We start from the raw sequence: 12,920 nt of genomic DNA, 5'->3' as shown, positions 1-12,920 counted from the left end.
AAAACTAAACAGAAACTTCAAGGAACTACTTTTCCTGAGTAGAAACTATCCAGGAAAAAAATGGAAATGGCACAAAGAAGACTAACTACATGGCAACACAATGAAACTGACAGACAAAGGTGAAGCACATGGCTTAAATACAGGGCGAGTGAGGAGACAGGTGGAAACAATTAGGGCGGGACAATCACACAGGAGGGAAAACAAGAGGAAGCAAAACAGAGACACAAAGGAAACCAGACTTTCAAAATAAAAGCTCTAAGAAGAGAAGAGAACTAAACAAAACCAATATCAACATGCAAAAAAAAAGAAAACAAACTAAAAATGGTATAAACTGACATTTATGAAACACAAAATGTATGTTGAGGCACCAATGATCAGGTTGCAGGTCTCCCATGTGGCCTGTAGGGGGCAGTGTGTACCTGCTGATGCAGTCACAGGCAGCACCCCCCCCCCCCCCCCTGTATTATGTGTGATGTATGGCTGGTGTAGAACTGAAATGGCACTTTAGAGACAAAATGTAATTACAGCAGTGGCAAACTACCTAATCTTCTTGAGTTAGAGGGTGAATGCACCACAAAAACCATTTCACAAAATGCATTCAAAAAAAGACTGACGGAACAGAATCAAAGCAGTTTTTGACATTTTAATATCATTTTCTAAAATGTCAGCGTAGCCTTTAACAGCTGGGAAAGCAGAAATCTTCATATTTTGTGGAAAGATTAAGTTTTTTTTATAGTCAGAGGACTATATGCTGTTTTGTTGTCTTTCTTGTTAAAAAGCTATGTGAGTACTATTAAAAAGGAAAATATGACACTGGGCACAGGATGAATGAACAGAGCCCACAGTCCCAGCTGGACCTCACCATCACAGGCACCTTGTATTGTTAGCACTAATGTAACTGTATCCTAAGGCTGTGTGAAATGCAAATGTTGAGCGCAATAAAAGAAATTCCTGGTGGGCTCCACACCCACAGTACACTAATGAAAAACTGAAACATATAGAAATGACTGCCCTCAGCTCTGCCAAGTCTCATTATGAAGCTAAACTGGAGGAATCATTATAGGTGCTGGTGTCAAACATACAAATAACCAGCAATCAGGATGAAGACAACAGCAGTGATTCACAGTAGCTGCTGAGGTACACTGACAGGGTTAACATTATGCCTCAGATTCTGCTTCTAAATGTTTTATGTTTTTTTCAGTCTACCTGAGGAGAGAACCGCACAAAAACATCATGGCTAATTGATAGCAAACATTGTCTTTACACTGCAGCACTGGTAACCAGGTTAATGTATGTCCACTACTCACTGTTGTAATGTATGTAATCAGACTTTTAAATGCTTAAAGCAGACTTGAACCAACTCATTTAGATCTGTTGTTTCTGCACATGCACACTTCTTTGCACAATAATGTATATAGAGATTTTGTTGCCTAAAGGGGTTGTATTATTCATTTCTATTTCTACAGTTTATATTATATATTTTATTGTGTCATTGTACAGGGAAACGTGCTTCCTTCAGTGCATATGACACAAATGCTTTGAATCCTGAATCTTCTGCTTCATTATTGCCGTTTGGTCTCTCACCAGCTGCAGAGAAGAAATGTCTAACATTCCCGTGCTCCAGGTTTAAGCTTTAATGTGTCTAACCTGAGACACCACCCATCTGACGCTCAGTGGCTACACACATAAATCTGCATGATCTTTACGTGGACATGCTGAGAAAGTGAAAATGTTTTTGTACCAGGCTATAAACATGATTTTTTTTTTTTTAATGTGGACATCTTTGGAGAGTGACTCAGTTTTAGAGTGGACACCAGAGGAACTGCAGCTTCTTTTTTGAAATAAAAGGTGAACAGCTGTTTTTAGTTAGCAGCTCTTTGAGACTGATAAATATTCACGTTTGCTTATATACTAATGTTGGCAGGTTTTAGCACGTTCCATCATACACTCAACAAAAATATAAACGCAACACTTTTGTTTTTGCTCCCATGTTTCATGAGATGGACTTGAAGATCTAAACTTCATTCCAGATACACAATATTACCATTCCTCTCAAACATTGTTCACAAATCTGTCTAAATGTGTGATAGTGAGCACTTCTGCTTTGCTGAGATAATCCATCCCACCTCACAGGTGTGCCACATCAAGATGCTGATCTGACATCATGATTAGTGCACAGGTGTACCTTAAACTGCCCACAATAAAAGGCCACCCTGAAATGTGCATTTTGTTTCTGCTTTATTGGCGGTCTGGGGACTCAGAACCAGTCAGTATCTGGTGTGACCACCATTTGCCTCATGCAGTGCAACACATCTTCTTCGCATAGAGTTTATCAGATTGTCTATTGTGGCCTGTGGAATGTTGGTCCACTCCTCTTCAATGGCTGTGTGAAGTTGCTGGATATTAGTGGGAACTGGTGCACGCTGTCGTATACGCCGGTCAAGCACATCCCAAACATGTTCAATGGGTGACATGTCCGGTGAGTATGCTGGCCATGCAAGAACTGGGACATTTTCAGCTTCCAAGAATTGTGTACAGATCCTTGCAACATGGGGCCGTGCATTATCTTGCTGAAACATGAGGTGATGTTCATGGATGTATGGCACAACAATGGGCCTCAGGATCTCATCACGGTATCTCTGTGCATTCAAAATGCCATCAATAAAATGCACCTGTGTTCTTCGTCCATAACAGATGCCTGCCCATACCATGACCCCACCACCACCATGGGCCACTCGATCCACAACATTGACATCAGCAAAGCGCTCACCCACACGACGCCACACACGCTGTCTGCCATCTGCCCTGAACAATGTAAACCGAGATTCATCCGTGAAGAGAACACCTCTCCAACGTGCTAGACGCCATCGAATGTGAGCATTTGCCCACTCAAGTCTGTTACGGCGACGATCTGGAGTCAGGTTAAGACCCCGATGAGGACGACGAGCATGCAGTTGAGCTTCCCTGAGACGGTTTCTGACAGTTTGTGCAGAAATTGTTTGGTTATGCAAACCAATTGTTTCAGCAGCTGTCTGAGTGGCTGGTCTCAGACGATCTCGGAGGTGAACCTGCTGGATGTGGAGGTCCTGGGCTGGTGTGGTTACTCGTGGTCTGCGGTTGTGAGGCCGGTTGGATGTACTGCCATATTCTGTGAAACGCCTTTGGAGATGGCTTATGGTGGAGAAATGAACATTCAATGCACAAGCAACAGATCTGGTTGACATTCCTGCTGTCAGCATGCCAATTGCACGCTCCCTCAATGCTTGTGGCATCTGTGGCATTTTGCTGTGAGACAAAACTGCACATTTCAGGGTGGCCTTTTATTGTGGGCAGTTTGAGGTACACCTGTGCACTAATCATGATGTCAGATCAGCATCTTGATGTGGCACACCTGTGAGGTGGGATGGATTATCTCAGCAAAGCAGAAGTGCTCACTATCACACATTTAGACAGATTTGTGAACAATGTTTGAGAGGAATGGTAATATTGTGTATCTGGAATGAAGTTTAGATCTTCAAGTCCATCTCATGAAACATGGGAGCAAAAACAAAAGTGTTGCGTTTATATTTTTGTTGAGTGTATTTTAGTGTATTAAAATCTTCTGTTTCATGCTCAACATGTGTAACTGTCTATTAAGTTAGCAGAAGTCGTGTGTCATTTCAATAATACTTTAATCCTAAGCGCAGGACAAGAGGCACAGAAATAAAATTTCCTTTTTCAGCTAACAGAGGGTAAAAACACTTTTTTTAGACTTCAAAGAGATTTTTTTTTAAATTTAAAACTACTTTGCATAAACACAAAGGCCAAGATACAGACAAAAGGTGTTCGGTGTCACAGCAGTGGTAAAGGTGTACATTATTATGTGCAGTTAATTAATGAAACTGTCACCAAGTGTTCAGGAATAAACAGCATGAAAGACAAAGGCTTTGGAGTAATGACTGCACATCAATGCAGCACTGACTTTATTCTCAAACACATTATTAGAATCTAAAAATAAGAAAATCTTCATGGTTGTTGTTGCCCAGAGTCCTTTCATCAACCAAAAAAAAAAAGAAAACACATTAATACAAAGAGATACAGAGCGAGAGAGGTATGTCTCTCATCATCATCAACACTAAAACAAAACTTGATTTAAAAAAACATTAAACAGCCAACCCAGCAACAGTTATAGTTTCTTAAATAGCCTCTGTGCACAGAGAAATAGAGATGACAAAAGAGTCCATGCAACCCAATCAACCACTCTTCCTCATTAACACTTCACACACTCACACGCAATTTGGATCCAAATCAATATTATCAACAGACATATGCCAGGAGGAGGAGCTGTCATCATACAAAGGAAGATTTTTTTTTCATCAATTGTTTTGACATTTTATTATTTCAGGGACTAAAATACATTGGATTTCTTCAAGAGAACAATGAAAGTTCTTTAATCGTAGACAATTATTCACAGTCGGTGCCATGTTCCAACAGCTGCAGGTGCTGTTCCGGATCTTTCTCTTATCTTTCTTTAGTTGCATAAAGCAGCATGATTCCAGCTACTACTGTGTGTCCACACAACGCTTCCTGTCTATGCAGACTGTGGGGGACCTAGGTCCATACTACATTAAGTACAAGGCTTATGTTGACATAATTGAACCAGTGGGGGGGGGGCATGACTTGTTGTATTTGGTTATTAACACTTCATGTCTGTGCCATGAAGTCAAAGAGAAACAAAACACCTGGATTCAACCTGACAACTCAAACTGTTATGTTACAGCAATGTACACAGGCTCTTCAGAGCCTTTCAGAACAGACGGTAAACACCATCATTACAAAGTGAGAAACCCGATATGAAAGTGTGAGAGCAGACAGGACATCAGACAAAGGTTGGAGTATTTACACCTGTCAGCATGGACCTGCACACCTCACCTCGCTGGTATACACATTTTCAATTCTAATTGCAAGCAGTAAATGATCAGTAGAAAAGATCTCAGTTCTTAACACTGTTGTATCTTAAAGAAAAAGCAGTAATACAATGTGATGTTCCATTATTCTGCTGCCTGGCTTTAGCTTTTAAGTGCTGAACTCAGATTTAGTTCAGATTTTGGTGGACTGGGACTCCACTGTGTCACATGTTATTGGCTCTCTCTGCGGAGATGGAGAGACGAGGCTGGAGGTTCCATGGAGTGGCAGTAGAAGAGCGTGGTACAAGTTTGGCATCATTCGTTCCTGAGATTAGCTCAGATACAGCGGTTTGTCTCTCTGAAGACTGCTGGAAGCAGAGAGGAGAAATCATTCAGTGTATGACACGTGCCTCATTGTTTCAGTACATACAGCTGAAGTTAATATTTTGGGAATATCAGGGTAACCTTGAAGAGAACACTGTGGGGTGGGGAGCCTATGAAAAGTGGACAGTTTGAGCTGGTTTCAGAGGTTTTAAACCCAACTCTGAAGTTTGGTAAACCAAATGGCTTTTGAACCATGACTACCACTCAGATAGGCATCTACCTGCATCCTCACCCACACATGCTGGGGGGTCAAACCACTGGATATCAGCAAAACACTCGTCTTTAAAACCAGCTGTGCAGTTCAGTGTTAACACCTACCCGTTGCCATGGTAATCAGTGCTCCAGTCCAGAGAGGGGTGGTGGTGGTTCGGTGTGTGTCGACCCATCTGGTGGTAGTCCACTGATGATGACATCACTGCACCATTGTTCAGCATACCTCCTCCTATAGGCTGATAATCCGACTGGAGGGAGGGAGGGTAGCCCTGGTATGAAAAAACAAAGGAGCATTTGAGTTAAAGTTGGAACAATGTGGAGGCCTTGATAATACCACAGTCCAGAAGCCTAAAAGTTTATTATGTAATGTAATGAATGGGATATATTTGGTTTGGGAGGTTAAGAGATGCAACACAAGAATACTGAGGTGAAAGGGACAGGTGCATGGTGGTGTTCCAAAAAACAACTGGAAGCTAGTTATCAACACAGTGAGCAGTTAAAGCAGCTGTGACACAAAACAATATGTAGTTTTTTTCCCATTAAAATAATGTATAATAATAACTCATAACAGAGTGATTGGCCTCTCCTCCATAGCTCCACAGTGCCTGCACCAGCACTAGTGTGTGTTGCAGGTAGGAACACACAGGATGTATGCCTGACATAACTATAAGATGGAGCTATGTAGCTTCTCTGGGTGGATGTTAGGGCAGAGTCAGCAAAAAAAGCAAAGAGGATCTTGTCTGAGGAAACAAAGAGAAGAAAATGAGAAAGTGACTGAGCACTGTGCCTGTAAAGGAGTGAATCCTGGATTGGCTTACTGTTGGTGGCATGAGCTGAGAGACAGCAAAGAACGCAAGAATGCAAGACCAATGGTGAAGGGGGGTTGTTGCTGTCTTCTTCTATATTGTATGCTTTAAGACATATTTAGCTGCAGACACCACACAGGTAAACACCCACAGCACCCCCTAGTGTTCTACTCAGCAGTGAGTGAGTGTTGATTTAAGTGTATGAAAATGAACAAAGTGAGGGAGCGTTACACAGTGACGTGCTTGGATGAAACGAGTGGCACGTGTAACAGTATGTCTGTCTGTGCATGTATGAAGCAAATGAATGAGTAACAGATGAATGTGTACATGTCCTCAGTTTCAGTTTTAACACCATATTTGGGTTCAGGTAAATATAATGGACCCTTTGACAACATTGAAGCAGGCAGTAGCATTCAGGGCTGTGAAATAATGCCAGCAAATGTCAAGCTTCTGGGGGCTGGCTCCAACAGTGAGTCAATCCCTATAGGCCTCCATGTTAAAGGTACAACTTTACAGCAGATCTAAACATGTGGTGTGACTGCTACAACTGACAGATGGGCACAGACCCACAAGCTCCCTAGTTACATGAAGATCTCAGCTCAACCTACGCTCCACTGTTATGCTTGTATTTGGATGAATCAGCGAGTGACATTACAGATGTTCATGTCCATCTTTCTTCACAGTCTATGCACTATTGTATATTGTAAGTCATTGTAAGGGGCAGCAGTGGCTCAGTGGTATAGCAGGGTTGTCCAACTCCTCCCTAAGTCATTGTTGTGTGTCCTTGGGCAAAACACTTTACCCGCACTGCCTCCAGTGCACTCACTGGTGTGGCGCACCTTGCTGGTCATTGTATGACACTGCTTGGCAGCAGCCTTAAACAATTTTCCTCTGGGAATACTAAAGTATCTAAAATAATAAAAAAAAAATGTCAAATGTGTCTTATGTGCTGTGCTGCCCTTGTGTCCTGTCCCGACTGATGGACGGCAGGGGGGTACAGGACACAAACGCCGGGTATTTCAGCTCTCTCTGAGTGGCTGGTTTGTCAGATACTCAAGAATTCATATATCTAGTCTTTCAGTTAGAAAACACATTCAGAAAGACCTGCCTTGTAAACTTCAGAAGTGTCCTGGGGATGATTACATTTTAAAGTTTTCTTCAGTATGAAATAATCCAGACAGAAGCTGGTAATACCTGCAGTGATTGCGCATACATTTAAAGGTGCAGACATCTGAATGTAGGCTTAAAAGGATGTCTCAGTGTTAGCTGAGGGTGAACAGTGTCAGAGTTAACTTCTATCTAAATGGAATGTTATTGACTATACTGAAATTAAAGCAAATGTGGTCATAAAAGTAAAAATCCTTTACATGCTTTAAAGTGTCATTGAGCAGGTTTTAATGGTGGTCTATTTACTTCCTCATTCAACCTGAATGCTTCATACACAGCCCATGGTTTCCAGTCATAAAGGCATCTTTGACAAACTACTTTCTGACGAACGGGGAAATGAATGAAGTAAAGTGAAAAGGATCAGTCACAGGTTCCTCAGCAGTAATTACAGAGTTTGGAGAGGCTTGCCGATTTTTATCATCTGCTCAGGAGAGAGGAGGAGGGGCGGAGGAAGAGTGAGGATGAAAAGGTGAGCACGTCTAACTATGAGATACTTAAAGGAGGAGAGAAAGATGGAAAAATGAGTGCGGGCGATGACAAAATACAGAAGTGTGTGTGTGTATGTTTGTGTGTGTGTGTGTGTGTGAGGGGGGAGAGAGAGGAGCTGAAAAGGGAAGTTAATCTGAGTGTTGTGAGTGAAAGAGGAGAAAGAGGAGGACAGCAGGTGGTTGGGATCTCCCCCACTCTCCTCCCCCTCTCCTCCTCTACCTCACCTATTCATCTATTGTTGAGCAAATTCTTCTCCTTCACTCCTTCACAAAGACCCCATCTGCCTCTTTTGTCTCTCTCTCTCTCTCTCCTCTCTCCCCCCCTCTCTCTCCCTCTCCCTTCCCCCCCATCAGTTCTCACTCTTCACCCAGAGGAAAAAAAAGTTTGGAGCTCTGTCACTGTGTCCTCTCTTCACGTTTTCTTTTTTTGTTTGCTTTTTCTAAAAATATGCAAAATGGGGGAGACAAAAGGGGATTATGGGAGTGTGGGATTAAAAAATGCACGTTAAGGAGGAATGAATCTGGAAGTGGGGCTCTGTGGTGTCTATACCTCCCATTTTAACTGTTCTGAAAGAGATATTTGTGATATTAGAAGGTCTCACATTGTGCATCAAATCAGAGACTTAAGGCAACTGGTTGAAATTCAAGAAACTCTACAAGACCTCGTTTTTAAGCTCTCGAATGTAAATGACCTAGATGACACAGACAAATCACTCTTATAGCAGCTGAAGAGTGCTCATGCCCATTGTTGGTGCTTTCAACAGTGGACAGGGGTCAGCATGGGCACTGGTCTGCAGCTATGCAACTATGATGTACTTCTGAATCCTGACACCTACCTGACAACCAACATTAACTTCTTCAGCAATTTGAACAACAGTAGCTTATCTGTTGGAACAGGGAACCTTCCCTCCCCAGGTGTCACTGAGCCTTGGCTGCCCATGACCCTGTCGCTGGTTCACCACTGTTCCACTGGATACTGACCACTGCAGACCAGGAACACAAAAACCACCACAATCTGCCCCTTGTCAAACTCACTCAAATCCTTATGCTTGCTCATTTTTTCCTGCTTCTAACACATCAACTTTGAGGACAAACTCTTCTCTTGCTGCCTAAACTATCCCACACAGTAACAGGCGCCATGATGAAGAGATAATCAGTGTTATTCAGTTCACCTGTCATAGATATAAAGTGACAATGAGTAAAATCCACTGGCTTGAGTGTCATGCATCAGTGCCATGTGGACATAGAGTAGATTTAGCATTTTAAAATCCGCATGGGGCAAAATCACTGAATCAGTCCACAGGACAATATGTCAACATAAGTTGAGTGGAAATGAGTTGACAAACAAGATGACAACTCTGATACCTGGCTGCAGAACTAAAGAAAGATATAAAAAGCAGAGGCCCAAAGAGAGTACAGACCATTAGTTGACAATCATCTCTTACTGTGTCACACAGCAACAGAGTACACAGAGCAGTCATCAAGTTTGTTTCTGGTTCACTGCTGAATTAAAGCTTCAGTACTTTTGAACCTGATACTGGTACAACCTCCTCTGATCTACCATCCAGTGTGACCAACCTTCAGCTGACATCACTGTCACAGAGACGCTCTGCTGTGTGCTGGGATTATGTAACTGAACTGTGACCAGGGTGCATGCGTTTTATTTGTTTGGCTGTTTGGAGATGTCTGATGTAATCACATCACAGATGAAAAACAAATGTTTGGCAGGCACAGGATGTATATCTGAAGAAGGACAGTAGTGAAGAAATCTAAAACTGGTTACCAAACATTTATCGTCTTACTTAATCATCCAACCACACAGATCTTCCATACTCAGTGTGACTGACCTGTGTGATGGCATTGGAGTGCGTCATCCCAAGAGAGTGTCCACTGAGCTGCTGGTGTTGATGGTGTGGACTGTGCAGCCCGCCCAGATGCGCCTGGCTGTGGAGCGGAGGGCTAACCTGGAGAGGAGGGGTGGATGCTGCTGCCACACTGCCGAGGGACAAGTGTCCCTGGTGGGGGACGCTGGCCCGTGGTACGGTACCTCTGGAGGAGAGAGCTTGGAGCTGAGGGTGGATTTGGGGGTGAGGAGGAGGAAGGTGGGGGCCAAGGTTGGGGCTTGAGGCATGGGACGGGTGTGATGGGTGGGGATAGGACATGTACATGCCTGGGTGCTGAGGTGGAGTGAGAGGGTGAGGGTGAGGGTGAGGGTGAGGGTGTGCAAGTGAGCTGGAGGAAGGGTGTTGGCCGGGGTGACCTTGGTAGACTGAAGGTTTGGGTGAAAACATTGAGGTAGAAGAAGATGTGGAAGAAGTGTGAGGAGGCTTCATTTCAGATGGGTCGTTGTAACTCTGGAGATCAGGAAAAAGAAAAAGAAAACCAGTTTTACATGAAGTATTTACTCTAGTGAGGCATCATCTAAACACCTACAATCATCAGAGTGAGAGAGTGTGTGTGTGTGAGCGATACCTGTGACACTAGACTGGCTCTGTAGGCAGCGAGTTGCTTCAGATACTCCTTCTTAGCCGTCTCCGTTTTCTTCTTGTACACCTAAAATATTTCCGTCTATGTTAGCGAATCTTTAACACGTTTAAGAAACAGCAGCATTCGACTCTTTATTAACAAACTGAATCACACAGTAATCAGTGTAACATTGTGCTGTGTCATTGTGGAGCTGGTATTAAGTCCTTCAGCTGACACACCTATCAAGTAACTCAATACCAAATAATGAATTCCTGAAGCACTGCTTGCAAATACTCTGTTAAATTCAGCTGACACTATAATAACTGTAGCCTCAGTGGTGTTGTTTGAGTGGATGTTTTCCTACAAAACTGTTGATTTCTGTCACAGAGATGATGATTCCTTCATGGTTTACTGAACATGATGAACATGTTTATTCTCCTGGGACTCTGAGCCTACAGTGATGCTATTGGTTTTCTAAGGCTTTGCCGACAGAGTGGCTCATGTTCACATACTTATTCATTTTCTTGACTGGCCATTTATTTTTGAGTTTTAAAGGAGGACCTACCTGTTTTTGTTCTTCCCCCAGGCCATCCCACATGGAGGCCACGATCTTTGACACCTCCCCAAATGTTGCGTTGGGGTTCTGGGCCTTGATGTTGGCTTGGGTGTCCCTGAAGAACAAGGCATAGGCAGACACTGGCTTCACTGGCTCATTGGGATCCTTTCGCTTCTTCTTCTTTGGTGTTTTGGGTTTCTTGATGTCCACTGTTGCCGGCCGCTTCTCTCCCTGTTAAGGACAAAGGAGGCTGAGTAAAACACAGGTAGATTTATACTGCAGGGAGAAAGGAGAAATACTTTGGTTATACAGTAAAGGGTGATGTTTAAAATCACTGTCCAGCTCTTTGAGAACTATTTGTTCTTTCTATTATTGTGTTTTGACTCTCACAAAACTCCCCTGTGATCTCAGTAGTTGAGCTATGGCTCAACCGCAGAGAAGAAATATGGGGGAACTCCCCAGCAGTCAGCAGAATTGATGAAGCCTCTCTGAGTGCTTAAAAATAATCTATGCAATAAACACGGCATGTCTTGATGGTACAGCTGCAAAAGCAGCACATCAACAGCAGTTACTGTCTACACATCTAGTCTGCTCGAAAACATTCAGACAGCTCACAAAACAAAACACAATGAAAGCATGCAGCCAGTTTGGAAGTGTGCATTCCAGCGATGTTTACATTTATTCTTGTATTTTATTCAGAGGGATTCATGTCCATAATGCGTCTGTGACCAGTCTGTGAACACATTCTCCTTAACACTATTTGAAGGACCCTACAGGGTTTGTTAAAGTTAAAATGTTTAATAACAGGTCATTTGACTATATCTTTCAAAGTACAGAAGTAAAACAAGTTATGTGTATTAATTTGATCTGATCCCTTACCTGAGAAGGCTAACAAAATATAAAGATTGTTTTAGCATCTTAAAATGAGGAGTAAACATTGTTCTGTATAAACCCTGCACTGCCTAATGTGATGTTTAAGTATCTAATAACTTTTCAACTTTAGTACAAAGTTGAAAAGTCAATACTACATGTAATGGCACAAATAAAATTGATCATCCTTTCTGAAGCCAAAAAAAAAAATGTTGCCACCTGCATCCCAGTTGGTAAAAATTCAGTATGTAACGGCTGCATTTCAGTCTTGGTGCAGAGTCTTTCGGGGAGAGGCAGTTAACAGTGAGGGAGCTGATCTTATCTAATTCATATGCAGGGAAAATGGGTCTATTATGACACATAGCATTAACATAATGACTCTCCACTGTCTACACACAGACACACACGGGGCAGAACACAAATGGCTGTTACAACACAGCGAGATGTAACTCAGTGACTCAGACAAACAGGAGACAGAGTGTGTGAATGTGTTCCTCACCCTGAGTCCATCATCGTTGTCATCCTCATGAGCTGAACTGGCGGGAGATGGTGTGGCAGATTTACTTCCTGGAGGTGAGGGGGAATTGTGGGTAACAGAGTTCCCATTCAGCCCCAGCTGGGATTGGTTGATGGTGGACAACTGGTTTTGTTGGCTCATGCCCGACTGGCTCCTGGGTCCAAGCGCTGCTTCAATTGGCTGTTGGCTGCTGGTAAACCGAGAATCTGAGTTCACCATCTGCTGCATCTGTGCAAAGACAGCAAGTGAAAATGGCAGTGAATACATGGGAACATTTAAGAGGTGATATTTCTTACATATAACTCGTTAAATTATAGAAAATATGTCAGCTGCCTGTGGTCCATTTTAATCACATGCTCAGGCACCATGATAACCTGTCATTTTATAACAGCACAGTGTAGCCAATGTTAAGGAGACTGACAGCCAAAACATCCCCAAAGTAGTCACTCATCCACTCATCAGCCAAGAACGGTAAAGAAGTCCTTTTAGTTCAATACCTTTAGATCTATAATTTAAAGCTATTACAATTAATGATTTTCAATTAAATGTAGCAGTGTGTAATAGGGT

General features: G+C 42.7%; 1 protein-coding gene across 1 annotated transcript in view; it reads right to left on the bottom strand.

Annotated features, from left to right (window-relative positions):
* Positions 1-4,022: 4,022 nt before the first annotated feature.
* tox (thymocyte selection-associated high mobility group box) overlaps positions 4,023-12,920 on the bottom strand; it is a 30,287-nt gene continuing 21,389 nt past the window's right edge. The window contains exons 6-11 of the mRNA XM_028427189.1: positions 12,336-12,581; positions 10,976-11,197; positions 10,417-10,497; positions 9,792-10,298; positions 5,589-5,752; positions 4,023-5,254 (exon numbers count right to left, since the gene is read on the bottom strand). Coding sequence (XP_028282990.1) covers positions 5,218-5,254; positions 5,589-5,752; positions 9,792-10,298; positions 10,417-10,497; positions 10,976-11,197; positions 12,336-12,581 — 1,257 coding nt within the window. The 3' untranslated portion in view covers positions 4,023-5,217. The remainder of the gene's footprint in view (positions 5,255-5,588; positions 5,753-9,791; positions 10,299-10,416; positions 10,498-10,975; positions 11,198-12,335; positions 12,582-12,920) is intronic.

Source organism: Parambassis ranga, chromosome 17, assembly GCF_900634625.1.
Source record: "Parambassis ranga chromosome 17, fParRan2.1, whole genome shotgun sequence".
Lineage (NCBI taxonomy): Eukaryota > Metazoa > Chordata > Actinopteri > Ambassidae > Parambassis > Parambassis ranga.
This window is presented reverse-complemented; position numbering and strand designations above follow the sequence as displayed.